Genomic DNA, 27519 nt, shown 5'->3' on the forward strand with positions numbered 1-27519 from the left:
CTCTGAGGTCCGGTCCCTCTCAATCTCAACCCGTTTGTGGGTACCGATGGCGCCACACGCGTCCTGGGGACGTCGACTTCCTTCCTGGCCGGGGCACTTGCACAATCTGAGCTGCATTTTGAGAGCCTCCCTGTCCCTGCGGGGCGGGCAAGGGTCCCCCTAGTTCAGTTCCCCGAAACCCTCCGCCTGCCTCCCTCCCGCCCTCTCCCCCCTCACCGGCCGTAGTCTCCCGGTTCGCAAAGTGGGCGGGTGGGACCCAAGGCACAGGCCTCTCGGGTCCCTCATGTAGCGGGGACGCGGCTGGGAGAGGATGCGCCCAGTGGGGCGGGAAATGAAAGTGAAAATGGTCCCGTTCCTCCAAGCTGGGGGGGCGGGGCGGGGCAGGCGGGGACAAGGGAAATTTTTAGAAAGCTGGCGGCTGGGACCCGGACCCAGGCTCTCACTTCTCCTAAACCCCGCAGCACCGCGTGACGCAGCCGGCCAGCGGGCGGGCGGGAAGGGGAAGGAGCGAGGGGACCGGTTCTCAGGCGCAGAGGCCGGCGGGGAGGTCGAGGCAGCCAGCGGACAGCAGAGGGGGCCCCTGGGGGAAGGCCCTCCCCAGAGGGGGGCCAGGTGTCAGTCCCAGGGGAGGGGGCACCGTTAAGAAGGGCGGCCAAACGGGGAGACCCACTAAGGAGAAGGAAGGGGAGGTGGGGAGGGCCGGAGGAAGGGGAGCGAGAAGGAAGAGTTGGGGTGGGAAGGGGGGAGGAGAGCGGAGGGGAAACCTGGGCGCAGCGGAGGAGGCCGGGGAGAGAGGACAGGGAGAGGGGCGGGGAGGCGGAGGGGGTCAAGGTGGGGGGAGTGGGCAGCAAGGGGTGAGAACGGAGGGGGCCAGTGGGGGAAGGAAAGGAGCGGGGGCGCGGGGGCGGGGCGGGGGCAGCGGGATGCCCGTGCCGGGCGCCCCGGGGGAGCCTCGCGGGCGCGGGGAGCGCCGGGCGCTGCTGGGGGGCGGGCCGCGGAGACCTGGGGGGCGGCGGCGGGCGGCGGCGGGCGCGGTGCTGCTGGTGCAGGCGCTGGAGCGCGCCGCCTTCTTCGGGGTGGCGGGCAACCTCGTGCTCTACCTGAGCGCCAGCTTCCAGTGGCCCGGCGAGCAGGCGTCCCGCGGGGCGCTCGTCTTCCTGGGTGCCTCCTACCTGCTGGCGCCCGTGGGCGGCTGGCTGGCCGACGTGTACCTGGGCCGCTTCCGCGCCATCGCCCTCAGCCTGCTGCTCTACCTGGCGGCCTGCGGCCTGCTGCTCGCCACCGCCGTGCCCGACGGCCGCCGCTCCTTCTGCGGGGAGGTGCCCCAGGCGCCCATCACCCCCGCCTGCCCCGCGCCCGGCTGCCCGCGCCCCGCGCCCGCCCCCTACTGCGCGCCCACCCTCTACATGGGCCTGCTGCTGCTCGCCCTGGCCGCCAGCTCCGTCAGGAGCAACCTCACCTCCTTCGGGGCCGACCAGGTGAGTGGCCGCAGGGCCGCCCCCTCGGGGGGCCGGGGCAGTGGGAGGGCAGAGACCCAGGGGTCGGGAGGCCTGGCTCCCAGGGTGACCTCCAGCAAACAAACCACTTCCCCAATCTGGGCCCAGTTTCCTTGTTTGAAAGAACTGGGGGGGGGGGGTGTTGCTCACTCTAACAACCGCACCCCGACCATAGTCATTAAACGGCAGCTGTCCGTCTTTCTCTCGGTGCCTCTCTCAGTGTTTCAGCTCATCTAGCTCTTGACTAGCCAGGAGGCAGGTGGCATTGTTGGGCCCATTTCACAGATGCGGACAGTGAGGTCTCAGGACATTAACCGCCCCGAACAAGGTCACATAGAGAGCAGGCGGAGGAGCGGGGCAGGGTGGTGGACCCCAGGCCTCACGTGAGCCCCACCTTCCTGGATCACAGGGTCTGGGGGTCAGGGCCCTCCCGCCAGCTCTGCCGGAGGTGGAGCCAGGCCGGCTTGTCCGATCCCAGCGCTGCCACTCACTCGCCAGGCCCACTCGGGCAGGTGTCCCCGCCTCTGAGCCTTTCCCTGGCCCCGTGGGACAGAGCGGGGCGCGTGGGAGACATCCAGCAGCGACTTGCTCACTGGGTGCGAGGTGCCTTCCACGTGGCCGTGTTTTAAGCGCTCTGCTCAGTGGGGTATCAGGCAATCATTTTAAATCACGTGGAACGTGAGTGAAACAGCCACGCGCGGCGCGGCGTTCGTGAGCAAAAGCAGACGCAGGAGGCGAGCAGAGTCTGACTGCCGCCGGGCGGAGAGACTCGGCCTCAGCCAAGGGGACAACCCGGCCGGATGGTTACGGGCCGTGTAATCCCGTCACTGCACTGGTGGCACTTTTCCGCCTTGTCCCTGTTCCTCACAGGCCTTCAGCGGCGTGTCCACCATCATGAGAGGGGCCTTGTTTAGGGGACCCTGGCATCCAGCTGGCACCCACCACCCAGCACCAACGGTTCCCAGGGTCCTGGCCAAGGGGGTGCTCCTCTGACGATGGGGACTCGGTGCCCCCAGAGCAGCCCTGGTCATTTCTGAGCCGCTGTCGGCCTTCCTTCCGGCCGGGAGCCCCCCCTATCTGCCGACAGGAACTCATCTTCCCTTAATTCTCTCATTGGCGTCCCACGACACCCCCAGGTGTGGCTAACCTGTGCGCGCGCCCTCATCAGCCTCCAGAGGGCCTCAGCCATTCTGTCTCCCTCTCTTCCCCCTCCCCCTCCCCCTTCTCCCTCCTCCTTTCCCCCTTTACCCCTCTCCCTCCCCCCTCCCTCTTCCTCCCTCCTGGGGGTGGAACTGTCCCCAGAGGCCAGGCTACTGGGCAGAGCCTTCAGTGGCATCAGGAGGGACAGCAGCCCCTGTGCCCTCTCCCATGTTCTGGGCAGGGACTTTGGGGGGCACCAGGCCACCCTGGAAGGCTGCTTTAGGGGTCTGGGCCTGAACCCCAGGACAGTTCGGGAAGACTGACGTGACGTGAGGCAGGATGGACACCCTCGCACTTGCGTTCTTTGCAGTGGCCCCGGTCCGTGGCTGGGAGGGACTGGAGTGGGCGCAGCGGGGAAGGCTGTTGCAAATCCAGGGGGGCAGTCAGACGGGGTGGGCGGTGGGAGGGCGCAGCGCCATCCGGCAGGCAGCGCTGCCTGGGGCCCGCGTGTTCAGCACACCAAGGGCCATCCACCGTTCCCGACGGTTCATCCACAGCCCGGATCGGCCGCCTGCTCTTCCCCTTCGAGCTGCCATCGCCGTGTTCACCGGCCTCGTGAAGCCGTGGAGACGGCTGCTCGTACGGGACTTACTCGGTTTTCTGCTTGAAAGTCCTCAGCACGGATTCCCCGCGAGGGGCACGCCGCCCCTCCATCGCTCAGAATCTCCAAGGGAGTACATGTCGTTTTATTTTTTAATATATTTTTATTGATTTCAGAGAGGAACGGAGAGGGAGGGAGAGAGAGAGAAATACATCCATGATGAGAGAGAATCGTCGACAGGCTGCCTCCAGCACCCCCGGAGATCGAGCCTGCAACCCGGGCACGTGCCCTTGACCGGAATCAACCCCAGGACCCTTCAGTCCGCAGGCCAGCACGCGATCCCCTGGCCAGACCAGCTCGGGCGGGAGTACCGTTTTCAGTGCATCTCTGTGGGTGGCCTATCAGTTCACATTTGGAAAAGAAAGAAAATGCGCACCTTCCCCCAGGGCGACTGCAGAAAGCAGAGCTTGACAGGAGAGTGATGGCGTCGGAGGTGGGGGGCCTGAGCGGGTGAGGGGTTAACAGCGAACAGAACCGTTTATCGAGAGGGGTGACCTCCAGTCCTCATTGCTTTTTAGAAATGCAGGTGCCCAGGCCATGCCCAGACCTGCTGAGCGAGCATCTGGGACCAGGGTCTGGGCGGGCGGGGGCGCCAGTGGGGCGGACCCCCCTTCCCCCCGCAGACCGGAAGGGCCTGGGGCATGACTGTTGCGATGGATTCGAATCCTGGGTGGAGAGTTGCAGCCCTCCACCCTGGCTGGGGGCCTGAATTTCGACTCCCTCCCACCCTGGGGGCTGTGTCTGCTCTCCCTGAGGAGGCCAGCCGGGGGCGTCTGGCTGGGCACAGATCAGAGGGGGGCGAGGCAGGATGGAGGGATGGGCCACCGTGGAAAACTCTGCAACTCCCAGCGGCTAGGGAAACGCTCGGTGAGACCCCTGCCCGCTCCCGCGGTAACATGCGTGCATCACGTTTAAGCACGTGGGCGTCAGACCTGAGGTCTTCGTTGGCTTTTCTTCTGAGAATAAAGTTGGTGCGAGTGTAGGGTGCTCAGTCAGAGACAAAGGGATGAATGGCCCAGAGAGGAACGGGTGGCAGAGGGGCATCTGTGCACTGCTTGGCGACAGTAAGAAAGCCACGTGTGCCGTGGGCATGAGAAACAGCTGTGCCCACATGACCGCCAGCCGGGGACTCCCAACAAAAGGGTTTGTTCGCGCAGCCACCACATGTGGACTGAGCATCTACCCGCTGCCCCGGGGATGAGGAAAGTGCCGGCTGCCCACCCACAGACTCAGGAAGTGCGTCCGAGGGAGAGGGGGTGCGGGCCCAGAGAGCACGCCACGGCAGGGAGCCCCTGGCCCCCGTGGGCCCTCACTCTCTCACCCCCCCTGCCTGGCAGGTGATGGAACGTGGCCGCCATGCCAACCGCCGCTTCTTCAACTGGTTTTACTGGAGCATCAACGTGGGTGCGGTGCTGTCGCTGCTGGTGGTGGCCTTCGTCCAGCAGAACATCAGCTTCCTGGTGGGCTACAGCATTCCCGTGGGCTGCGTGGCCCTGGCCTTCTTCGTCTTCCTCTTTGCCACCCCCGTCTTCATCACCAAGCCCCCCACGGGCAGCCAAGTGTCCTCCATGCTCAAACTTGCTCTCCACAACTGCTGTCCCCGGCTGTGGCGCCGACACTCTGCCAGGTAAGGGGGGCTCTGGCGGAGGGGGCCATCGATCGAGCCTGGAGAAGCGCCGGCTCCTGGCGCGTCCTGGCCCGGTTGCACCACGTTCCGGCAGCCCTTTAGGGTGACTGATCTCCAGGGGCCGGGGCTGCCTCTGGGACTGAGGGCGGCGATGGAGGCCAGGGCGGCGGTGCTGGGGGGATGGGCGGTGGGCTGACCGGAGAAAGTGCGAGGGCATCACGGTCTTGCCAGGGGTCCTCAGACTTTTTAAACAGGGGGCCAGTTCACAGTCCCTCAGACCGTGGGAGGGCCGGACTATAGTTTAAAAAAAAAACTATGAACAAACTCCTATGCGCACTGCGGGCCCGGGACGCGTTGGCTGCTAAGCAGGACAGGCAGCGGCACCCGGCGGGCCGGATCCATGTCCTCGGCGGGCCGCATGTGGCCCGCGGGCCGTAGTTTGAGGACGCCTGGCTCTTGACGGTGATGGTGGTGATGAAGCTGGGGTGATGGTGTTAGCAGCCACGGTGAAGAGACGCCCTGCGTGGCGGCGGCAATGGCAACAGAGGCGGTGATGGTGGCGGGATGAGGTCCCGGGAAGGCTGTTGGGTCTGATGCCTGTAATTCCATCCCTGCTGTTCCGTCTAAGAAATCGGCCACACAGGCTCCGCCCATGTCTTGCCCTTGCGCTGGCCCCGCGGCCCCCTCCTGCCTCTCCTGCCTACGTTAGCCGCTACGGACGCGAGCAAAGCTGTCCCAGGCCTTGGGGGCCCCAGCTCCGGTCAGCAGGTCTAGAAGGAAACGGTGCACAGCCTGCCCCTCCCCCCCACCACCTCGTGCACCGCCGTTGGGTCTGATTGAAGGACCCATCACTGCCTGCCAGACCGCCTGGAACTTAGCGGCTAAGCCAGCCGTGGGCAAACTACGGCCCGCGGGCCGGATCCGGCCCGTTCGGCTGTTCTATCCGGCCCGCGGAGCCAAAAGAGCGGAGAGTTCTCTTGCTCTCCCCTCCGCTCCTTTACTTTGAACTTATATTAGTTCACACAAACACTCCACCCATGCTTTTGTTCCGGCCCTCCGGTCCAGTTTAAGAACCCATGGTGGCCCTGGAGTCAAAAAGTTTGCCCACCCCTGGTAAGCAACCCCGCCCCTTCCCTCCCAGCTCCGCGGGTGCCGGCCTCAGCCAGGCAGTTCTGCTTCCTGTGATGTCGCCAGGGGTGCGGTCCTGCGGGGACTCGGGAGGAGGCTCCCCCACGCGGCCTCGCCCTGTGGCTGCAGCTGCTCGCGCCCAGGGGTCTGGGTGGCGGGAGGAGGGCGGGAAAGGGCGGCCCAGGCCGCCCGGGGGGCATCGCCCGCGAGGAGCGGGGAAGCTGACGCTGGTCACCGGGAAATGGCCACGCCACGCGGCCGCCTCTGTTAGGATCTCAGCGAGGCAGGCTCTTGGGCAAGACGGGGCCAGAGACCTCTCGTGACGAAGGGCGAACCGTCGAGGCTGCACGTGGCCGGTCTGTCCTGAGTCTTGGGAATGTTCCCCCCACTCCACCTCCTTGCCACGCAGGGAGAGCACTGTCTGTCACGGTGGGGGGGGGACTTGGAGAGCGCGGGTGGGGGGTTTGGGCCCCTCAGATCTGAGACGCCTCTGTCCGAGGCTCCCGTGGCAAACTGAGTCAAAACCTCCCCCACGCCCGCTCGCCACCTTCTCAGGACCCGGGGGCCAGCTTGGGGGGGGCGGGGGGGGCCTCACCAGCCGCCTTCGCTGCAAAGGAGAGGGGAGTGGCCATCGGGTGGTGGCAGCGCTGGGGACAAAAACACACGGAGAGGGTGGCCATGGCGACTGGTCACCTTCCCCAGGGCAGTGGCAGTGAGGACGCGGGGGCTGCTGATGGCGCTAACGGCGGAGCGGAGCCGGGGGGGCGTCGGAGGGGGGCTGTGGTCACGGGGGAGCAGGGTTAAGTTAGGAGGGGAAGCCGGGGCCATGGGGCAGGGATGACACCCCCACCTTATCCGCTGCCCACAGAGACCCTGAAGGTGCCCAGCTGCTGCCTGACCAGCGGCCGCCCCAGCCCGGCGCCTCCCCCCAGCAGGACATCGCCAACTTCCGGGGGCTGGTGAGGCTCCTGCCCGTCATGGTGACCCTGGTGCCCTACTGGATGGTGTACTTCCAGGTGAGCACCGCCCTCCGCTCGGGGCACCGGCTGCCCAGGCCCCTGGCCGGTTGCCTCTGGCACCGGAGAAGCCGAGGGCAGCGGAACCGACTGGGGAGGGGTTGCAGTGAGCAGCCGGCGTGGGTCCTAGTCAGCCCCCTCCCCCGGGGGGGACACGGGGCGCTCCGGACGCGTCTCTGGGCCTCGCGCCTCGGAGCGTGGACAGAGGCTGGGGCTCGCCGTCAGCTTTCCCGGACTTGGCGCCCGAGGCCCAGACCCCACGGCGAGCGAGGGGCAAGCTCGGTGCACCGAGTGCTTTAGCCGTGGTTCCCCTCCCGGCTGGGCCTCGGTGTCCCCCCAGAGCTTTTCAAAAAGACAGACCCCCAAGTCCCACCCCAGACCACTCAGAGGGGCTGCGGGGCGAGTGTCTCGCGGAATCAGCTGCTCAGAGGACACTGGCCTCTGCCTCCCGCCTCGCCCCACGGCGAAGGTGAGCAGGTGTGTGCGTGAGGACGTGTGTGAGCACGTGTGTGTGTGCGTGTGAGCAAGTGTGTGTGTGTCCATGGCTGATTCTCAGTCGTGCCGCTGGTCAGGATATTGACATCCTTCCACACCGGTGGATAAATAGCTGCTGCCCGCAGCCAGCGCCCGCCCCCGGCTCAGGCCCTCCTGAGGGGCGCACCAGGGCCCCTCCATTTTATAGCATCTAAAGGGGCAGTGTCTGCGCTGTCTCCAGGTGCAGAGCCACTCCAGCGGGTCAGCCTGGAGACTCGCTGAGCCCCCCCGGGGGACAGCCGTGTCACTGCTTCCCATGTCCGCGGCACTCAGCCACGCCTGCCCCGTGCCTCCCTGGAGACAGCCGACCCCCCGCCGCGCCCGCTCTGCGATAGAGCCGCCCACACGGGAGCAATGACACGGGCCACGCCTGCTTCTGAGGAACAAGGCGGGCGGGAGGGCACTGCCCCCCGAGGCGGGTGGGACCCTGCCCGGCGCCCTGTGCCAGCTGCCTTGCCTGCCAGGGAGCCAGGAGCCCGAGCGTCCGGCTGGCGTGAGGCGGCCAGCTGTGCCCCGCTCCACCTCCGTCTCTCTTGCAGATGCAATCCACATATGTCCTCCAAGGTCTTCACCTCCACATCCCCAACATTTTCCCAAACTACCCCAGCAACAGCTCGGTGGCGCGGGGAGCCCCGGCCAGCAGCTACAAGGTGAGGGCGTGGTGTGCGCGGCCCGGGTCAGGCCAGGCCGGGTTCCCCCTAGAAGAGGAGGGAAAGAAGCGGCCTCTGCACCCCCCTCGCCCCACGGCAGGGTGCCCCGGGGCACGGGAAAGGCACCTGGAAGGTGGGCGGATTGTGCCACCGCCCGGCCACCCTGCCAGGATGCCCAACTGCTCCAAAGAGTTCAGGCCAGTGCACTCCCCCCTGCTGCTCTGAGCCGGCTCGCTGCCCGGTTTGTCCCCCCTCAGCCCCTCCTCTCCCGCTCGGGACCCTGCCTTTCACCAGGACTTTCCTAACCAGCGCGTGGCATCTCAGACTCAAAATGAAAGGCCTTCAGAGCTGGCAGGGGAATGGCATATCAGCCACCCTACCCCATTGGCTGCCTGTGCCAGACATCACTAGTCAACCCTGACATTCTTTATGCTGAGCTGGTGAATGTTGCAGGTGGCAGACATCACGAATCAACCCTGACATTCTTTATGCTGAGCTGGTGAATGTTGCAGGTGGCAGACATCACTAGTCAGCCCTGACATTCTTTATGCTGAGCTGGTGACTGTTGCAGGTGGCAGACATCACTAATCAACCCTGACATTCTTTATGCTGAGCTGGTGACTGTTGCAGGTGGCAGACATCACTAATCAACCCTGACATTCTTTATGCTGAGCTGGTGAATGATGCAGGTGGCAGACATCACTAATCAACCCTGACATTCTTTATGCCGAGCTGGTGAATGTTGCAGGTGGCAGACATCACTAGTCAATCCTGACATTCTTTTTTTTTTTTATATATATATATTTTTAATATATTTTATTGATATTTCACAGAGAGGAAGGGAGAGGGATAGAGAGCCAGAAACATCGATGAGAGAGAAACATCGATCAGCCGCCTCCTGCACACCTCCCACTGAGGATGTGCCCGCAACCAAGGTACATGCCCTTGACCGGAATCGAACCCGGGACCCTTCAGTCCGCAGGCCGACGCTCTATCCACTGAGCCAAACCGGTTTCGGCAATCCTGACATTCTTTATGCTGAGCTGGTGAATGTTGCAGGTGGCAGACATCACTAATCAATCCTGACATTCTTTATGCTGAGCTGGTGACTGTTGCAGGTGGCAGACATCACTAATCAACCCTGACATTCTTTATGCTGAGCTGGTGAATGTTGCAGGTGGCAGACATCACTAATCAACCCTGACATTCTTTATGCTGAGCTGGTGACTGTTGCAGGTGGCAGACATCACTAATCAACCCTGACATTCTTTATGCTGAGCTGGTGACTGTTGCAGGTGGCAGACATCACTAATCAACCCTGACATTCTTTATGCCGAGCTGGTGACTGTTGCAGGTGGCAGACATCACTAATCAACCCTGACATTCTTTATGCCGAGCTGGTGAATGTTGCAGGTGGCAGACATCACTAATAAATCCTGACATTCTTTATGCCGAGCTGGTGAATGATGCAGGTGGCAGACATCACTAATCAACCCTGACATTCTTTATGCCAAGCTGGTGAATGTTGCAGGCAGCCGCTACCAATGGGTAGAAGTTAGGGCACCTGTTTGCCACCATGATCCAACCCCACCCCTAGTTACACAGCTGAGGAGTGTGCCTCCCAGAGTGGGGGGCAGGGGGGCTGGAAATGGGTCAGTCTGGGGTCCCCGTCTTGGGCACCAGCCCAGAGCTCCTTCGGCCTGCCAGCTGCCTCTGTCGGCTCCCTCGTGCCCAGATCCCGGAGGCCTGGCTCCTCCTGGCCAACGTGGTGGTGCTGCTGATCCTGGTGCCCGTGAAGGACCGCCTGCTGGACCCCTGGCTGCTGCGGTGCCAGCTGCTCCCCTCGGCTCTGCAGAAGATGGCGCTGGGCATGTGCTTCAGTTTTGCCTCCGTCCTTGTGGCAGGTGTGTGGGCCCGTGTGCAGGGGAGGGGAGGGCGGCTGGCCTGGGCTGGGGCGGGGCGCGGCCAGCGCACTGTGGCTGATGCTGAAGCTGGGCCTGGCCAGAGGTCCCCTCGCAGATGGTGGGCGCAGAAGGAGGCTTTCCCCGGGAGCCCAGCTCCCCCACCCCACCCCGTTCGACACCTGAGGAAGCAGGTCTTCCCAGGGGGACGTCAGCTCCCCGAGGCCGGATTCTTCTTTCCTTTCTCACACAGCTGTGCACACTGCACGGGCGCTGAACACACGTTGGGTTTTCCAAAGACACGCAGCCTTAGTAGCACCGGGGAACATATTTTTTAAAGTATTTATCCATTCTCTTCCTTCTTCCATTTCAAAAGAATTTGAAGCCACTTATTCAAAAGGCGCTCAGGTAAGGCAGCCTTCCGTGCTGGCGCACAAACCTCCGCCGTTTGCAGTTAGTCACCTAACGATCCCCAAGTTTCTCAGAGCCTCTGAGCCCCGTCTTTAAAACAGAGTCATCCATCCATGCCGAGCCGGCGCGGGGCCAGGCTCTGCCCACGGGGTGCAGCCGCACAGGAGTGCTGTGCAGGTTAACGGAGATGCAGTCCGAGAGCGCCCAGCACTCTGCCTGGATCACCCGCAGGAGCCGGAGCGATTCAGAACACAATAGGTTCCTTGCGAGCGGTGTGCTGAGTGCACTGCGTCCCATTTCGTCTTCGCGTTCACACGGGTACTTTAGCCCCGCCCGCCGCGTCAGGGAACTGGGTCTCAGCCAGGTTCGGGGATTGGCCCAGTTACACACTCGTCGGTGGCGGGGACAGGACGGGACCAACTCCACGTGCTGCCTCCCAAGCCGTGAAGGGGAAGGAGAGACACCTGAAAGCCGACGGGGATGCTGAGGAGAGGAGACACGCGATACCCCGGAAAGTGGGCCAGCCTTGAAACCGCACCCCGAGGCTCCAATCCAGGCCCCGTGTCTTATCAGCGGTGTGCCTCTGGGCTGGCTGCTTACCCCAAATCTCTCTTTCTTCCCTTATAAGCTCCTCGCACACAACGGGCTCTCAATTAACAAGAGCTGTTCCTCTTAGTGAGTGCCAAGCCTAGCTCTGAGCTTCCTAGCGGCCAAGGCAAAAAAGGGAAGAGTTGGAACCCAAATCTTGACACACACACACACACACCCCCTAGGCCAGTCTTGTTTTCCCTGCCTGCTGCCCAGTCAGTCCCTGGCTACTTAGTGAAGGCCCACTGTGTGCCAAGCTCTGCCAGGGGCCGAGCTGCCTGGAGTGGGCCTGGCTGTAGTCCCCTTCTCTCCCACCCAGGACTCCTGGAGATGAAGCGTTTAGAATACGTCCATCACAACCAGACGGTGTCCCAGCAGATCGGGGACAGCGTGTACTATGCGGCGCCCCTGTCCATCTGGTGGCAGACCCCTCAGTACCTGCTCATCGGGATCAGTGAGATGTTCGCCAGCATCCCAGGTACCCCGGCCCCTCCCCTGCACTCGCTCGCGCCGGTGACGGGCTCGGCCTGGTGGTGCCTCACGGTCAGAGGCCTCACGGCACAGCCTCTGGAGCCCCTCTGTGTGGAGGCGGCGGGACTGCTGAGGGGCTGCGTGCACCCAGTGGGGGTTCACGGGGATTTGAGGTGACCAAGACACGTCCCGTGCGGACTTTCCGCACGTCCCCCTGCTGCCTCGTCCCCGGCTGCTGTTCCCTCGGATTGAAAGCGAACTCGTGTTTCCCCTTCAATTCAGAGCCGCAGTGGCATCTCCCGCCATCTCCCCCACGAGGCCCCTCTCCAGTGCCCCGCCCGAGGCACGGGGCCCTCCCCTCCTCGTCACCTGCCCCAGCACAGGGCTGTAATAATGCAGTTATGTCTGCATCCCCCGGCTGGGCTGTGAGCTGAGAGCTCAGGGCTGGGCCAGGCCCCCCAATGAGCCCCGGAACGGGGCCCACTCAGCTGCAGGCGCAGGGGGAGGCAGGTGGGACTCACCGTGGCCTGGGGGTGGGGGGAACAGTCTCCTGAACAGTAAGCCCAGGGGGGTGCTGTGGAAGTGACCTGGGGGTGCTGGGGAGCCGGGACAAGGTGGGGAGACGGGACTCAGCGGTGACAGGCTGGGGAGCAGCACAGCGAGGCGCTGAGTCTTGCAGGGAGCGGGGAGGCTGCAGGCGCAGGTCCTGTGGGTGGAGCCTGGATGTTGAGCCCCCCAGTCCCGCAGGGTAACAGCCCCACCCGAGGGACCTGGGCAGGGAAGGACCCCACTAGAGAGCTTTCCGACATCTGGCTGAGGAGGATGGAGGGGGCGTTTCAGAGGCATTTGCAGAGGCTGGGCCGGAAGTGAGCGGCTGGGGTTTGGCCCAGGGCAGGGGGGGCAGAGGGGACCCAGAGGGGGGCAGAGGGGACCCAGAGCGGGGCAGACACTGAGAAGAGGTTCTGAGGCCGAATCAAACTGACTTGGTGATGACATTGAAGGTGAGCAGAGAGCACAGGGAACAGAGGCTGAAGACGGCAGAGAGGTGGGGGCGGAGGGGACCCAGAACTCCTGAGGCCATGTGGGGGTGTCCATGGGGAGGTCACGGGGTGGATGACGGGGCAGAGGTGCCAGGCACGGGCGTTGTCATGGCCACGGAGCAGCCAGGCATCTAGGGAAAACCAGAGTGTGGCTGGCTTTGGGGTGGGGGTCCGGTGGGCAGGGCCTGGCCACCTCGCTCACCCCTCTCTCCTCTCTGCAGGCCTGGAGTTCGCATACTCAGAGGCCCCGCGCTCCATGCAGGGCGCCATCATGGGCATCTTCTTCTCCCTGTCGGGGGTGGGCTCGCTGTTGGGCTCCAGCCTGGTGGCTCTGCTGTCCCTGCCAAGGGGCTGGCTGCACTGCCCCCAGGACCAGGGTGAGCGGCCTCCCTGGGAGCGGGGTGTTGGGGGGCTCGGGCGGGGAAGGCTTGGGAAGGAGGTGGCCGGCCAAGCGCTCTGACCCGCAGCAGGCTGGGCTCAGAGAACGGGGCTCTCGCTGAAGTGGGCCAATCACCCCAGCACGGCCTGCCCTCCTTGGGCCTCAGTTTCCCCAACTGTCAAGGGGAAGCATGGAACTCGGGGGGCCTCCCGGTGCCTTCCTGCTGCTGGAACTCGGCCGTTCGGTGGGGGGGCCGCTTTCCCTGAGCTGTTCTCAGCCCCAGAAAGAACAGGGCCTTCCCATCCGCCTCCTGGCCACGCTGCTGCCGCTGCCAGCGCAGGGGGCCCTGCCCGCCCCAATGCCAGCCTCTCCCCTCCCCAGGGAACCCTGCCCGCCCCAATGCCAGCCTCTCCCCTCCCCAGGGAACCCTGCCCGCCCCAATGCCAGCCTCTCCCCTCCCCAGGGAACCCTGCCCGCCCCAATGCCAGCCTCTCCCCTCCCCAGGGAACATCAACAACTGCCGCATGGACCGGTACTTCTTCCTGCTGGCCGGCATTCAGGTGGCCGCGGCCCTGCTGTTCATGAGGATCTCTGGTCGCTACGAGAGGGCAGCGCGTGGCCCCGCCTCCCCGAGCTGCGCCAGCAGGGACAGGGGCTGACGCGCCCTCCCCACCCCGCTGCTTCCCCCGGACAGACAGCGCAGGCCTGCGGGGTTCCCTCTCCCTTTATTCTGTACCCAACATCAGGGTGACACGATTCCCATAAATAAGGGGCTGAGCCCTTCCTCGTGACCGCGACCCGTGACCAGGAGCCGAGCAGGGGCCCGGGCGGGGCCTGGTGAGGGCGGGACCAGGCGGGGACGGGTCAGTGAGCACCAGAGGACGAGCGGGAGGCCACCCGCCGGCCAGGCCGGCCGGGGGGTCAGGAGCTGCCCCGGATCCTCTCCATGTAGCTGCGGAGCTCCTCGGGGTCTCTCAGCCCCATGTCCTCGCACACCCAGCGGATGTCCTCCTCGCCCGCCACCAGGATGGACTGCACGGCAGGGGCCCCCACGGGCGGCTCGGGCGGCTGGGCTGGGGGCGCTGGCGCGAACGTCACGAACTCTACACGCTTCCGGCGCCCCCCAGCTTCTTTCCGGGCCAGGGTGCCGGGGGTGCCCGCGGTAGGTGCGGGGGCCAGGGTTAGGGTCTCCCCGCCCCCACTCTCGCAGGGGCAGCCCCTCTCCCCCTCGAGGGGGCCAGGGGGCTGCCGGTCTAGCTGGCGGCTCAGGTCCTCCTGGTCGGTGCCCAGCCACACCCAGTTGTGGGGCTGCGGGGAGGCGGGGTCCGGGGCGCTGTCGGGGGGCTCCTTGCGCTGGTAGCGCAGCACAAAGACCACCCCGTTGACCAGGAAGATGAGGATGGCCAGGCAGAAGATGCCCAGCAGGGCGTACATGCCCAGCTCCAGGTTGGTGACCCGCCGAGGGGCGGGGACCATCTCCTCCTCCTCCCCCTCCCCCTCCCCCTCCCCCGCCTTTGCCTCCTCCTCCTCCTCCTGCCCGGCCTCTTCGGTCCGCTCAAACTTGCCCCTCACAACCCCGCTGCCCCCCACACTGCCTGCCGCCCGCCCTTCGCCACCCACACTGGCCTCCGTGGCCGGGGAGTTCCCGGCAGGGCTAGACGGCAGGGCCGGGGCCGGGGTGGGATCCGGGGGCAGCCCGAGCCACGTGGTGCCCGAGGCCAGCGGCACGCGGTGGCGGCCCCGGCGGCAGGGCTCCGGTGGGTGCAGAGACACGTGCAGAGGCAGCGCCTCGGGGCCCGCCCCACTCACCACCACCCCGAGCCGGGCACCCCGCCCCTCGGCTGGCAGGACGGCGCTGGGCTCCTCGGCCGAGACGGAGAGTCCCAGGTCCTGGTGGTGGTAGAGCTCGGCGGGGGCCAGGGTGTGGTCGGAGAAGGACAGCCACAGGGACAGGGCCACCTCCTGCGGGGCACAGACAGGCAGACACGCGAGGGCAGGCACGCATGCACACGACACTCCCACAGAGACAGGCCACACGGAGGGGAGGGACCAGAGAGGAAACAGACAGGCAGAGGGACAAACACAGGCAGAGAGGGGACGGGCGTCAATCCCCTGTCGGCCACTCAGCCCCCGGGTCCGAGCCACCAGGAGGGTCCTCAGCTAGAGCCACCATCAACCTCCCACTGACACACTCCGGCCACTGCTTGGTCACCTCTAGCCACGGAGAGCTCACTGCCTTCCAGGGCAGCCAGTCCTTACTCCGAAAACCCTCCCACTCCCGTCATCGACCCCCACCTGGGGGACTGACCGTAGCCCCCTGATCCCCAGCGGTCACCTGCTTTGGGGCGGGAAGGGCTGACTGCGCCCAGCACGTGGCTGTGACCTCCCCGGGGTGGGCGGTGCCCCGGCTCAGGGCCAGGGACAGGCCCATGACCGGCTGCACCCGCAGCTCCAGCACGGAGACCTTGTCATCTGTCACGGCCAGCGCCTGCTCCCCCAAGATGGAGTCCGACAGGGGGGACCGCACCTGAGGGCGACAAGGGGCCGGCGGTGGGGTCCTCTTACACAGACAGCCCCACCAAGGCTGCCCCACCCTCCCTGCTCTAACACCAGACCCTACACATACCTGCACCCCAATCCTATACGTGGGGGACAGATCTGGTAGGTCTGTCCCTCCTCCCTCCAGACCTGGTCCCCCCACACCCAATCCAGCCTCTCCCCCCGCCATCCATTCCCACCCAGCCCCGATCTCACTGGGCTCAGGCCCCCCCGCAGCCGCTCCGACCCTTCACACCCACCCATGAACATACTGGGGGCCCCTGCGCCTTCCCGGAAGGAGCTGCTCACCTCGATGGAGGTGACCCCGGGCTCCAGGCCCACCAGGACTCGGCCCCCCTCCAGCGACGCCACGCGGGGGTCCTGCACGCGGGCGTGAGGCGCCACGAGGTGGGACACGTCCAGCAGCCAGTCGGGGCCGAGCAGGTGCGTGAGGCGGCGGCCGCCGTCCAGCGGGTGGGCCGCGAAGGGGACGAGGAAGCGCACGCCCGCGCGCTGGTACTGCAGGCGGCAGCTCCGCGCCCGCCGCTCCGCCTCCTCCCCGGCCGCTGCCTCGGGCTCCGGCGCCCTGCAGGGAAGGGGTGGCCCGGGGGCGGGGCGTTAGCGCAGGCCCCGCCCCCAGTCGCGAGGCCCCGCCCCGTTCTTAAAACCCCGCCCACAGGCACACCCTGTTGGGCCAGGCCCTCCACCTGCAGGCGCCGAGTGCCGGCCCCATTCCTGATTGGTGCCTGTACCTATCCATCAAGCTGCTCTCCCCGCCCCCCTTCCCTCCTGCTCCTAATTGGGACCTGGCGGTGGCTGGAGGAGAGCCCCCTCCCATGGGGGAGACAGGGTTACTCTCTGCAGGGTCCCGGGGCTCAGGTTCCTGAGGCCACGCACCCTTGGGCTCTGGTGGGACAGCCTCAATCTTGACTGATCTAGGCGCCATCTTTGGCGCTGACGACACAGCAGTGAGCTGCCTTCAAGGGTTTGCATTCTAGGGGAGGGGGGTGCAGGGGCAGAGCGCCCACAAACATGATGGATCAGATGACATAGGAGAAGGGTCTGTACCATCCAGGTGCGGGAAGGTGGGGGAGGAGGAGCGCGTGGAGGTCGGCAATGATGGGCAGAGGCTGGGCAATGAAGGGCCGGGATGGTGGAAGGAGCCACAAGCAACTGGGCAGTCTCAGACCCCAGCTGGAGCCCGTGGCTGTGTCCCCGGGCCCTCTCTCAGTCCCCGAACAATTTCGCCAAGGCCAGCCAGCTTCTCCAGGCCTCCACTCACCCTTCAGCCGGGCTGGGGACCCTCCAGCCGCGGACCTGCTCCAGGGTGGTGTCCGTCAGCTCGATGCGCAGGGGCAGCAGCGGGGCCCACACGGTCAGCCGCAGCGAGGCCCGCAGCCGGCGCCACCAGAAGTCCACCCGCACCCCTCGAGCGCCCCGGCTCTCCTTGCCAGTCACAAACACGGCGTCACAGGCCTCGGACACCTGTGGGAGGGCAGGGCGTGGGCCAAGCCAGGGAGTACCAGAGCGCACCCTGCCCCCGCCCACGGAAATGCATGTCCTTAGAGCAAGACTTCACCATGCGGCCAGGGTCCGCCTCCCGGGAGGGGCCACACCCCAAGCGCGTGTGGGGCTCAGTTGGGGACATGGCTATCTGCAGACAGAATCTTTCTCCTGACAGAGGAGGGTTTGAACCCCAAAATTTGCCTTCGTAGTGCTGGCCTCTGACTTTGCTGCCGGAGCCACCTGCCAACCTGCTACAGGTCGGGAGGACCCACTTACACACGGGCCAAGGGCCACTGCTGGCACCTTTCTCCCCTCGGGAGGCCAGGGTGTAGGAAATGCAGGCTCTGAGCGTCCCCTCTTAGAGCGTCAAGACGGGGAGCGTTGCCCAGCCCCCGTTTCATCTTATGGGTCATGACGAGGCTCCAACAATAATCACCATTCTGTTCATCGTTATATAATTGTAACAACGGTCCCTGCTGGCTTTTGCCCCTGCGTTCTGCTGGGTACTGAGGTAGGCTGTTTTCCAATCTTGCAACATCTCTGAAGTGCATTCCCATTTTAAAGCTTAGAAAGCTGCCCTAACCAGTGTGGCTCAGTGGATAGAGCGTCGGCCTGTGGACTGAGGGGTCCCAGATTCGAGTCCGGTCAAGGGCATGTACCTTGGTTGCGGGCACATACCCAGTGGGGAGTGTGCAGGAGGCAGCTGATCGATGTTTCTCTCTCATCGATGTTTCTAACTCTCTATCCCTCTCCCTTCCTCTCTGTAAAAAATCAATAAAATATAAAGCTTAGGAAGCTGAGGCTCAGAGAGGTTAAGAGATTTGTCCACAACCACACAGCTAGCTGACCACCAAGGGTTTCAAACAGAAACTTCCTGGTCCCCAAGTACATGCCCTCCTCTCCCCCACGGCAGTTCACTCGCCAGCGCAGGGATGAACGGGACAGGGCCTGAGCGGGGGGCGGGGGTCACTGAGCTCCCACTGGACTCTGGGGAGAGGGGGTGGGAACAAAGGAAGGTGAAGCTGTGGCACCCCCAAGAGGTTCCCGGGGTCACGAAGCTGTCTCGTGGGGACCTGAATGGGGAAGGAGGAAAGCTGTGTGTGCATCCCTGCACACAACCGTGGGCTCACGTGGGACTGGCATGTGCCACTCACCTGCAGGACCTGGGCATTGGCCGACTCGCAGCCAATGTGCTCTGTCACCTCCACCAGAGCCCCCCCGCTGTCCACGGTGACAAGGCGCACGGGGACCCGCCGCGGCACTCCAGTCAGTGGTGCTGTATTCACCAGCTCCTCGGCCTGGGGGTGCAGGAGGAGCTCAGCCCCCAGCTCTTCGCCTCACGCGGCCCCCCCACCTGGCTGGGCAGAGGGGACACCCCTTACCTTGGCCAGTGGGACGAGGGCTCGTATGTCCCGCTCCGATACCAGGACCTCCCACACCATTTTGTCCTTCTCTGCCTCAGGAGCCTGGCCTGGGTACTCCAGCTGCCACGTGACGGGGCGAGTGACTGCCAGGCCCCCGCTAGTGCCATTGTCCACCAGGAAGTCCACCCACAGGAACTCGGACAGCTCGCGGGGGCTGCTGGCAGAGGAGAGAGAGACCGAGTGCTTGCTAGCAGCCAGGCGCTCTGGATTCCTGAGGGAGGGTCTGTGATCATCCCCATTTTACAGATGAGGAAACCGAGGCTCAGAGGTCACATAACTCGCCCAAGGTCACACGGGGAAGAGCGGCAGGGCTGGCATTAAACCCAAGCTTCCTGGCCCCAGCGCCCAAGCTCCCCTCCAGTCTTGGCCCCTGCAGGATCCACGAGGCTCCTTCACCCTCCCCCACCCCCATGCTCGCTGCCTCTCCTGCCTTCCTGGGCCTCCTCCACTCGACCCTCTGCCTTCCACAGCCATCAGGGTGGCATAAAGCACCTGACTCAATTTCTATCAAGAAGGAAGGTACACTTCCAAGGCCCACAACTGGCACACGACCCCCCTGAATAGCCCTCACAGCTTGCTTGGACCAAGTGCCTGCTGGGTGCCAGGAACCAGCCTGGATGTTGGCTGTACAGCATCTCATCTCATCGTCACAAACCCTAAGGGATGCAGTATTAGCCCCATTTCACACGTGGGGAAACTGAGGCTCTGGTGTGTGTGTGTTGGGGGCAGGGGGTGGCAGGGAGATGAACTGGTTTGCCCAAGTAAGTGTCAAAACCAGGAGCTTCAAAGCCCATGGCCTTGACCCAGGCTCAGGGCATGAGGAAGAAGAGTGTAAATGTTAAGAAGTGCAGCTGGGCCCTAACCGGTGTGGCTCAGTGGATAGAGCGTCGGCCTGCGGACTCAAGGGTCCCGGGTTCGATTCCGGTCAAGGGCATGTACTGTGGTTGCGGGCACATACCCAGTAGGGGGTGTGCAGGAGGCACCTGATGGATGTTTCTCTCTCATCGATGTTTCTAGCTCTCTCTCCCTCTCCCTTCCTCTCTGTAAAAAATCAATAAAATATATTAAAAAAAAAAAAAAAAGAAGTGCAGCTGGGCTTTGGGAATAGCAATAGCCCCCCAAAGGGACCCATCTGGTGCTGGGGGAGGTGGGGTGATGGCTGTGAGGGCCGTCACTGGGGGGCTGGGCATCACCTGGAATGAGACTCACACTCACTGCACCTGGCATGTGGCTGGGGGTGGATACAGAGTAGCTGAATGGATGAGTGAATGAATGGATGGATGAGTGAATGGATGGATGGATGAATGAATGAATGGATGGATGGATGGATGGATGAGTGAGTGAATGGATGGATGGATGGATGGATGAGTGGATGGATGGATGGATGGATGGATGGATGGATGGATGGATAAATGAATGAGTGAATGAATAAGTGAGTGAATGAATGGATGGATGGATGGATGGATGGATGGATGGATGGATGGATGGATGGATGGATGAGTGAATGGATGGATGGATGGATGGATGGATGGATGGATGAGTGGATGGATGGATGGATGGATGGATGAGTGGATGGATGGATGGATGGATGGATGGATGAGTGAATAAGTGAGTGAATGAATGGATGGATGGATGGATGGATGGATGAGTGGATGGATGGATGGATGGATGGATGGATTAGTGGATGGATGGATGGATGGATGGATGGATGGATGGATGGATGGATGAGTGAATGGATGGATGGATGGACGGACGGACGGACGGACGGACAGATGAATGAGTAAGTGAGTGAGTAAGTGAGTGAATGAATGGATGGATGGATGAATGAATGGATGGATGGATGAGTGAATGAATAAGTGAGTGAATGAATGGATGGATGGATGGATGAGTGAATGAATAAGTGAGTGAATGAATGGATGGATGGATGGATGCTCTATCTGCGTACACTGCTTCCTTGAAGGAGTCTGTTCCTTCGCCTGCTCACATGGGGAGACGATGCAGAGCGCAGCCTGTGCCCTGGAGCCCGTAATCAGCCCGCAGCACCCCTCCCCCTCTGCCTGCACCGGGGAGCCAACCACCCACCTGGCGTCGGGTCCTGTGGGCCCAGCACGGTGGCAGGTGATGAGGGTGGTGTGGTGCTTGGAGCCCTTGAGGCGGTCAAGCTTGGAAGCCCAGAGGGTGGGCTGGGCTGGGCGGGCAGCCGTCACATGCAGCCCCTTCTTCACCTTGATGCTGGGGAGGACAAGCAGGTGCCATTTGTCAAGGTGGGTGCTAAGCTGTGGGCGGGGTCCAGCGGGAAGACGCGGGGCTAAGCCTCCCGTCGGGCGTCCCCGAGTTCAGGTCTGACTATCCTCCTCGCCGTCTCCAATCCAGAAGGACGCAGCCTCGGCGCAGGTCAGCCACGTAGCTCTCCCCACCCCCGGACCACGTACGACTCCCCACTGGCCACAGGTCACGCCCAAGCCTGGCATTCAAGGCCTCCCAGGGTCTGGTCCCGTGTAATCTCCAGCCGTGACAGCTCCCCATCACTCTGCTCTCGCTACACCCAGAGTTCTTTCCCACATACACAACGCCATCCGTGCCTCTACGCCTCGGCTCATTCCGGGCCTTCCGCCCGCCTACCCCTCCTTCCTTCACCTGCTTATCCTCCAAACCTCCAGCAGCTCAGATGCCACGTCCTTCAGAAAGCTCTCCCGCTGGCAGGATGAAGGTCCCTTCCTCACCACCTCACCCCGGCCCCCCGGCCCCCGCCGCACTTGGTGCTTCAGCAGAGCATGCCCTCCAGCTCCCGCCCATCCGGCCCCCTTCCCTAGCGCTGGGGGGCCCCGGGCCTGGCTCCCCTCTCCAGAGTGGAGATACGGGGCTGGGAATAGTTTAAGTCCAGGAAAGATCTAATGAGCACAGGAGGACGTGAGGGATGGGGACGGGACAGGCACCTTGGAGACACAGAGGGAAGGGCACACACAAATCCAAATATGGAAGAGACCAGTCCCTTGTCACTGAGGTGGGGTGGGGGCCGCGTTAGGGGAGGTCCTTTCTGTGGAGACGTGTGGGCTCGGTGCAAAGGGGAGGGACCCGTGGTAAGGGCGGCAAGCGGGAGAACATGCAAACGAGCGAGGTTGGGGCCAATACCCCTCCCGAGGCGTCAGAGCGTTCACCACCCCCAGGCACTGCACTTGCCAGTTTCAAGCCCTTTCCTGTTTACTCTCTAGGGCAGCCGTGGGCAAACTACGGCCCGCGGGCCGGATCCGGCCCGTTCGGCTGTTCTATCCGGCCCGCGGAGCCGAAAGAGCGGAGGGTTCTCTTGCTCTCCCCTCCGCTCCTTTACTTTGAATTTATATTAGTTCACACAAACACTCCATCCATGCTTTTGTTCCGGCCCTCCGGTCCAGTTTAAGAACCCATGGTGGCCCTCGAGTCACAAAGTTTGCCCACCCCTGCTCTAGAGCCTCCCAGCTGCCCTGTGAGTCCGCCCCACTAGACCAAGGACCCAGGAGAGGAGGGCGTCCTACTTCTGACTTCAAGGTCAGGGCTGTGCCCACTGCGGGGTCTGGCCTGTGCCCGGGCCATCACGGTGCTTGGCCTGGAGGGTGGGTGGACCCCCGTTTTACAGTCAAAGATCCCAGTGAGGACCCCAAGAGGAGCCCCTGCCCCGGGGCCTGGCACTCACCGCAGGGTCAGGACACTGGCTGTGAAGTTGCGGCGAAGCAGGAGGCTGGCACTGAAGAGCTGGCCGGGCCGCACGGGCACATCGGGCACCCGCAGAGTCACTGCCTCATCCAAGGGCACCTCCTGGTACTGGGGGGGGTCCGCCGGGCGCAGCTCCACACTGCCCACGGGCAGGGCCTGCTCCCCCGGGTCCTCCCCGCCGGGGCCGCAGCCCCCGGGACCCTCGGCGGCGGGCTCCAGCGTGTAGGCCAGCTCGGCCCGCGTGGAACCCGGGGAGAACCAGTGGGCGGGGAACTCCAGCTCCACCACGCAGGCGCCCAGGGACGGCTGCAAACACACGACGGCCATGGTGGCGTGTCAGGAACCCAGGGTCACACGTAGGGCCAGCGACGACTCCCAGGTGACGCGGCCAACCAGGGACAGGGCCGGGCGGGGTCTCGGAAGGCGTCCAGGGGAGCCGACCCGAATGCCTCCCCCTATCCGGGCCCTGGCCGCCCCGACTGCAGCTCCGGTTTCTCAGATCCCAAAGTCCACTAACGCCTCTCTCCCGCGGTTTCCCGCATAGACTCCTAAACAGCGGGGTCGCGGTGCTGAACCCCACACTGCCGATAAGGCCCGCCCCTGCTGGAGGGCGGCTCTGCGCCAGGCAAGGCACCCACTCACTCGGTGTCTATCCCGCCCCCATATGAGCTGGGGGCTATTACTGCCCCCTTCTACAGGTGAGGAAGCTGAGTCCCAGAGAGGTTAAGTTACTTGCCCAAAATCACATACACTGGACTGGACGCCGTAAGGGACCCTAAGTAACCTTCGCGGGGTCCCCGGAAAGCCAGCAGAGAAGATTGGAGTCAGGGGGTCCGGGACCCCACACTTCCCAGGAGTGCCGAGCCCTCTTTCTCCTACTCCAGGACCCCCCACCCCCGCAGGCACAGCAGCAGGGCCAGCCTGGGCGGGGCCCACCGCTCACCTGGAAGCGGCAGGCGCGGTGAGCTGTGCCTGCGGGGTGCGTGGCGTGGAGTCGGGCACAAGGCAGGCTGCCAGGCCCCGGCGGCCAGTCCTGCCCTTTGAGGTGGAAGAGCACTCGGGCGTGGGGTTCCGCTGGCGTCGCTGCCACTTCCACCGACACGGCCCGCACGTCCCACGGGACTGGCCTTTGGTGGGGCTCGGCGACCCGAGGAGGGACAACCTGCAGGGAGAATGGGGGCGCTCAACACGGCAGCGGGGGGAGGGGGAGTACGGTGGGAAGATGGGAGGCCAGGCTTCCAGTTCCAGCCTGGCAGGAGAGAGCCTTTATGGGCCTCGGCTTCCCCCTCTGGAAACCGGGCTGGGGCAGGCCCGAGCCACACACAGCAGACCGCGGCCCTGAGTCCCGTTAGCCTGGGAGCCCCGGGGGGCCCCCCCTTACCTGCTGAGTGGCAAAGGGCGGGTAGGAGGCCCGGAGAAGCGGCTGGGCCCGGGGCCAGGGCTGCAGGAGCAGAAAGGTCTCGGACCGGGAGCCCAGAGAGCCGTTGGCAGGCGGGTAGCGGCCCACCTGCTGCACGCGGAAGTGCTCCGGGGCGTCCAGGAGCTCCAGGGCTGCCGGCAGGTACACGGGGTCCGGGGGGCCCTGGTCACAGCCCACTGAGGAGCGAGAGGGGCAGACAGAGATGGCGAGCTGCAGAGCTGGGGGCACCGCGCCGCGGGCAGGAGGAAGGAGGCGTTACACAGGCCCAGCCTGTGGCGAGGAGGGCCCATTACCGCGCAGACGAGGAAACTGAGGCCCGAAGAGGGTCAGAGGTAGCAGGTGGCGGCCGGGATGTGAATCGGAGCCCAGGACCGGATGCCAGCCCCACGCCATTCCTTTTCCTGCCTTTCTCCCGCCAGCAGAGCTTTCTCGGGGGCCCCCCCTCCTCCGCCCCCCTCCTAGCCCTTATGTAACTGCCCCTGGCACCAAGGCACTGTGGGGCAGCTCTCTCTAGGCAGGGCCCAGCAGGTAACAGGTGAGTGTGCAGAAGTAGAGACCCTTTCTCTGCCCCCAGGCCCTGGCCAGACGTGGCTGGACGTCCCCCCTCCTCCTCCATCATCACCATGGCAACTCTGCACCAGTTTCCCATATGTGCTCCCTTCTATCCTGATCCCAACCAGGTACCGAGTGCGAGGGGGAGGGGGGGGAGGTGGGAACAGGAGCTGGGAAGAGAGTCTGGTATTGAATAACCAGGACAAAGGCCCACCCAGACCATACTCGGGGTGCACCCCACTGACTATCGGTCAGGCCTAACAATAATAATCCACACTTTAGAACACTAGCTATGTGCAGGCCACCATTTAAAACACGTTACATGGCCCTGACCGGTGTTGCTCAGTGGATAGAGCATCGGCCTGCGGACTCAAGGGTCCCGAGTTCGATTCCGGTCAAGGGCATGTACATTGGTTGCGGGCACATCCCTGGTGGGAGGTGTGCAGGAGGCAGCTGATCGATGTTTCTCTCTCATCAATGTTTCTAGCTCTCTATCCCTCTCCCTTCCTCTCTGTAAAATATCAATAAAATATATTTTTAAAAAAATACTTCATAAAAAAAACAAAAATAAAATAAAATAAAACACGTTACATGCATGGACTAACTTTCAGTTTTTGTAACAACTGAGAACTAGGTTCTATGACTATTAATCTCATTTTATGTTTATTTCTTTTTCAAATTCTTTCTATTGATTTCAGAGAGGAAGGGAGAGGGAGGGATAGAAACATCGACGAGAAAGAATCATGGATCGGCTCCCTCCTGCACACCCCCCACTGGGGATCGAGCCCACAACCCGGGCATGTGCTCTGACTGGGAATGAATTGTGACCTCCTGGTTCATAGGTCGACGCTCAACCACTGAGCCACGCCGGCCGGGCTAATCCCATTTTACGGCTGAGACAAAGAGGCTGAGAGGTTAAGTACCTGCTGGGGCCCCACAGTTGGTGCGTGGTGGAGCTGGGAGTCAGCGCCCAGGCATCAACCACTGGACCACCCTGCCTCCACGCTCTGCCTCTCTCTCCACCCTATGCTGCTTGCAGCAGTGTTCACCCCCTAGACTCTGGGTCTCTCCCTCCCGCTTCCGGGCCAACAGAGAATGTCGCCTCCTTCAGGAAGCCCTCCTTGATTGCTTGCACTCTCGCCCATCCCCTCCGCTATGTGCAGCTCTGGCTGCCTTCTCTGAATTGGTTATCTTCCTGTTTATCACCCGGGGCCTGTCTGCCTGATCCCGGATCACATGCTGGGCAGCTCTCCCTGGAGCGGATGTCCTAGGACTCGGCCTCAGGGAAGGTTGGGCCAGTCCTTTAACTCTGGAAGCCTCTGCTCCCGCACCTGTAGAACTGGCGCCGGTGACACAGGAGACAGGGGAGGGCTGTGTAAACTGGCGTGTGGAGCAGGGGTGGCTGCCGCTGCTAATGGACGTGACAGGCTCTCCTCTCTGTGAGAGGGTTCTGGGCTCCTGCGGGTCCCCGGGGAGGGGGGCAGGTGGCTGAAAGCAGCCCCAGAGCCGCTCCCTCCCAGCCCCACTGCTGGGCTGGGGTCTTGATGGTTTCAACCTCCTTCGTGATGCTCCCCATCATTGAGCATGTGTCTGAGACACTTACCCTCCCGCCCCCCGGCCCCAAGTGTAACAGGTGAGTGACTATGGCTCCCAGGGGCAGCCACTGGCCTGCCTCCCTCCTCCTGCTCCATTGCCGGGATAATGACAAGATGCTGGGAGGCCTGACTCCCACGGACTTCCCGCATCCAGATCTCAGCTTTTTTTTTTGGGGGGGGGGGGGTGGAGAATGCCTCACTGTGCCCCACTCTTCTGTAGCATCATCCACCTACAGCCGCAGCCCAAGCCACGGGGAGCCGCTGGCCCTCTCCAGGGATGGGGATTCCCTAAGCGCCCAGGAAGGCACGGATGGGGCAATCTCTTGGGACTCCAAGGTCAAAGAACTCCCTGGGGCAGGGAGAGCGGCTGCATATCTACCAGTCCCTCCAAGGTCCCTGCGAAGGGGCAGCTTCCGGCCCCGGGGTGGGTTGATGGTGGGAGGACGAGGCTAGCGGCCACCGGGGTGCAGCTCTGAGGGCAGAGAAGGGAGCTGGCGCCCGGGTCAGAGCCCTGGCTGGAGGGGAGGCTGTGGAGGTGCGGGCCCTGACCGGCTGTCCTGGGTCGGGAAGGGGTTGCCGGGTGGTGCGGGGTGAAGGCAGCCATGGGGAGGGTCCTCCCGGGTGAGGTCTCTTCAGCACTCCGGGCACGCCGTGGGCTCAGTCCGAGCACCCGAGATTCCCGGCCCTCGGGCATCCCTTGAGCTCGGGCTTGGCCCCGGGCCCAGCCGCCCCCCGCCCGCCCCACCCCTTCCGCTGACCTCTCACGACATCCAGGGCGAGGACCACCAGGAGGCAGAGTCCGGGGGCGCAGGGTCCCCGGGGGGCCGCTGCCGCGCGCCCCTCCATCCGGGCGCGCGCCCTCCCCACGGAAGGCGGGACTAGGCGGGCGGTTCAGGTCGCGGGCCGCCCGGCATCTCCGCGCCCGCCAGGCGCCGGCCCGATCCCGATCCCGATCCCGATCCCGCGGCCGAGTCCCGGCCGCCAGCGCCCGCCGCACAGCCGCGGCGGCAGCTCCCAGACAATGGAGCGGGAGCGGAGCGGAGCCCGAGCAGGATGTGGGCGGGAGCGCAGGGCACGCGGCACGCGGGCTGTCCCTCCGCCCCGCCGGGTCCTAGTGCCCTACGCGTCCCCACCCCGGGGCGCCCCCCAGCGCCAAGTGGGGACGAAGGCCACTTCCCTGGAGACTGCACCGCGGGAGCCTGACCCGCCGTTGCCAAGAGGGGCAGGACGCGTCCGTGCGCTCGGTCTCAGAAGCTCCCCACTAAGGAAGAGGCCACCCCTCTGCCTCCCCCCACCACCACCATCACGCAGCTCACCTGTAAAGGCGTGTAACCCTGGAATCCGAACCTGAATTCAAGGACAAGGGGGGACCCTGCAGCATCGGGTGTAAAAGGGTGAAACGGGCCAATAGGGCCGGTGACAACCACGTGGCCCGCCCTGACTGAGGCCTGGGCCCCTGCGGGGAAGGGAGGACTCCAGGCGCAGGCAGCTGCTTTCATGCCCAGCGCCATCCTGGGGACAGGCCTGTGGGCGCGGGAAGTGTGAGGACTTGCCTCTGCTCCCCAGAGAAGGCCGGCCTCCCAGGTCCCGGCCTCCCAGCCTCCGGGCCAGGCTCGCCTGCTAGGCCGCTGGGAGGGTCCAGAGCAGGGCACCTGGCCGAACAGCAGCGTCTCCAGGGAAGCTTACAAAAGAAACCCCGCCCAGGCCCTCCACCAGCAACCGAGCAGAGCTGCGGGCTGGGTTAGGAGCCCC

At 64.1% G+C, this 27519-nt stretch overlaps 2 protein-coding genes across 3 annotated transcripts; one reads left to right on the forward strand and one right to left on the reverse strand.

Moving 5' to 3' along the window:
• Positions 1–923: 923 nt before the first annotated feature.
• SLC15A3 (solute carrier family 15 member 3) lies at positions 924–13837 on the forward strand (the record flags this gene model as incomplete). Its single annotated transcript, XM_080642568.1, has 8 exons — positions 924–1478; positions 4635–4924; positions 6921–7068; positions 8142–8252; positions 9988–10156; positions 11472–11630; positions 12885–13040; positions 13547–13837. 8 exons carry the CDS (start codon positions 924–926, stop codon positions 13699–13701), a joined length of 1743 nt encoding a protein of 580 aa, XP_080498694.1. The 3' UTR covers positions 13702–13837.
• On the reverse strand, positions 13752–26827 carry TMEM132A (transmembrane protein 132A). 2 transcript variants are annotated; one of them, XM_080642567.1, is made up of 11 exons: positions 26526–26827; positions 23582–23796; positions 23144–23362; positions 22181–22506; positions 20593–20742; positions 18469–18664; positions 18241–18384; positions 16863–17065; positions 15890–16166; positions 15378–15569; positions 13752–15004 (listed from the first exon to the last, which is right to left on the reverse strand). In XM_080642567.1, the coding sequence occupies exons 1-11, from the start codon at positions 26611–26613 to the stop codon at positions 13964–13966; spliced, it is 3051 nt and encodes a 1016-aa protein (XP_080498693.1). In that variant the 5' UTR covers positions 26614–26827; the 3' UTR covers positions 13752–13963. The 2 variants fall into 2 exon arrangements, with proteins under 2 accessions (XP_080498693.1, XP_080498692.1); XM_080642566.1 differs by having other exon boundaries at positions 18469–18667.
• Between the last annotated feature and the right edge of the window lie 692 nt (positions 26828–27519).

The sequence above is a fragment of the Plecotus auritus genome (genome assembly GCF_963455305.1).
Source record: "Plecotus auritus genome assembly, chromosome: 9".
In the NCBI taxonomy this organism is placed as follows: Eukaryota; Metazoa; Chordata; class Mammalia; order Chiroptera; family Vespertilionidae; genus Plecotus; species Plecotus auritus.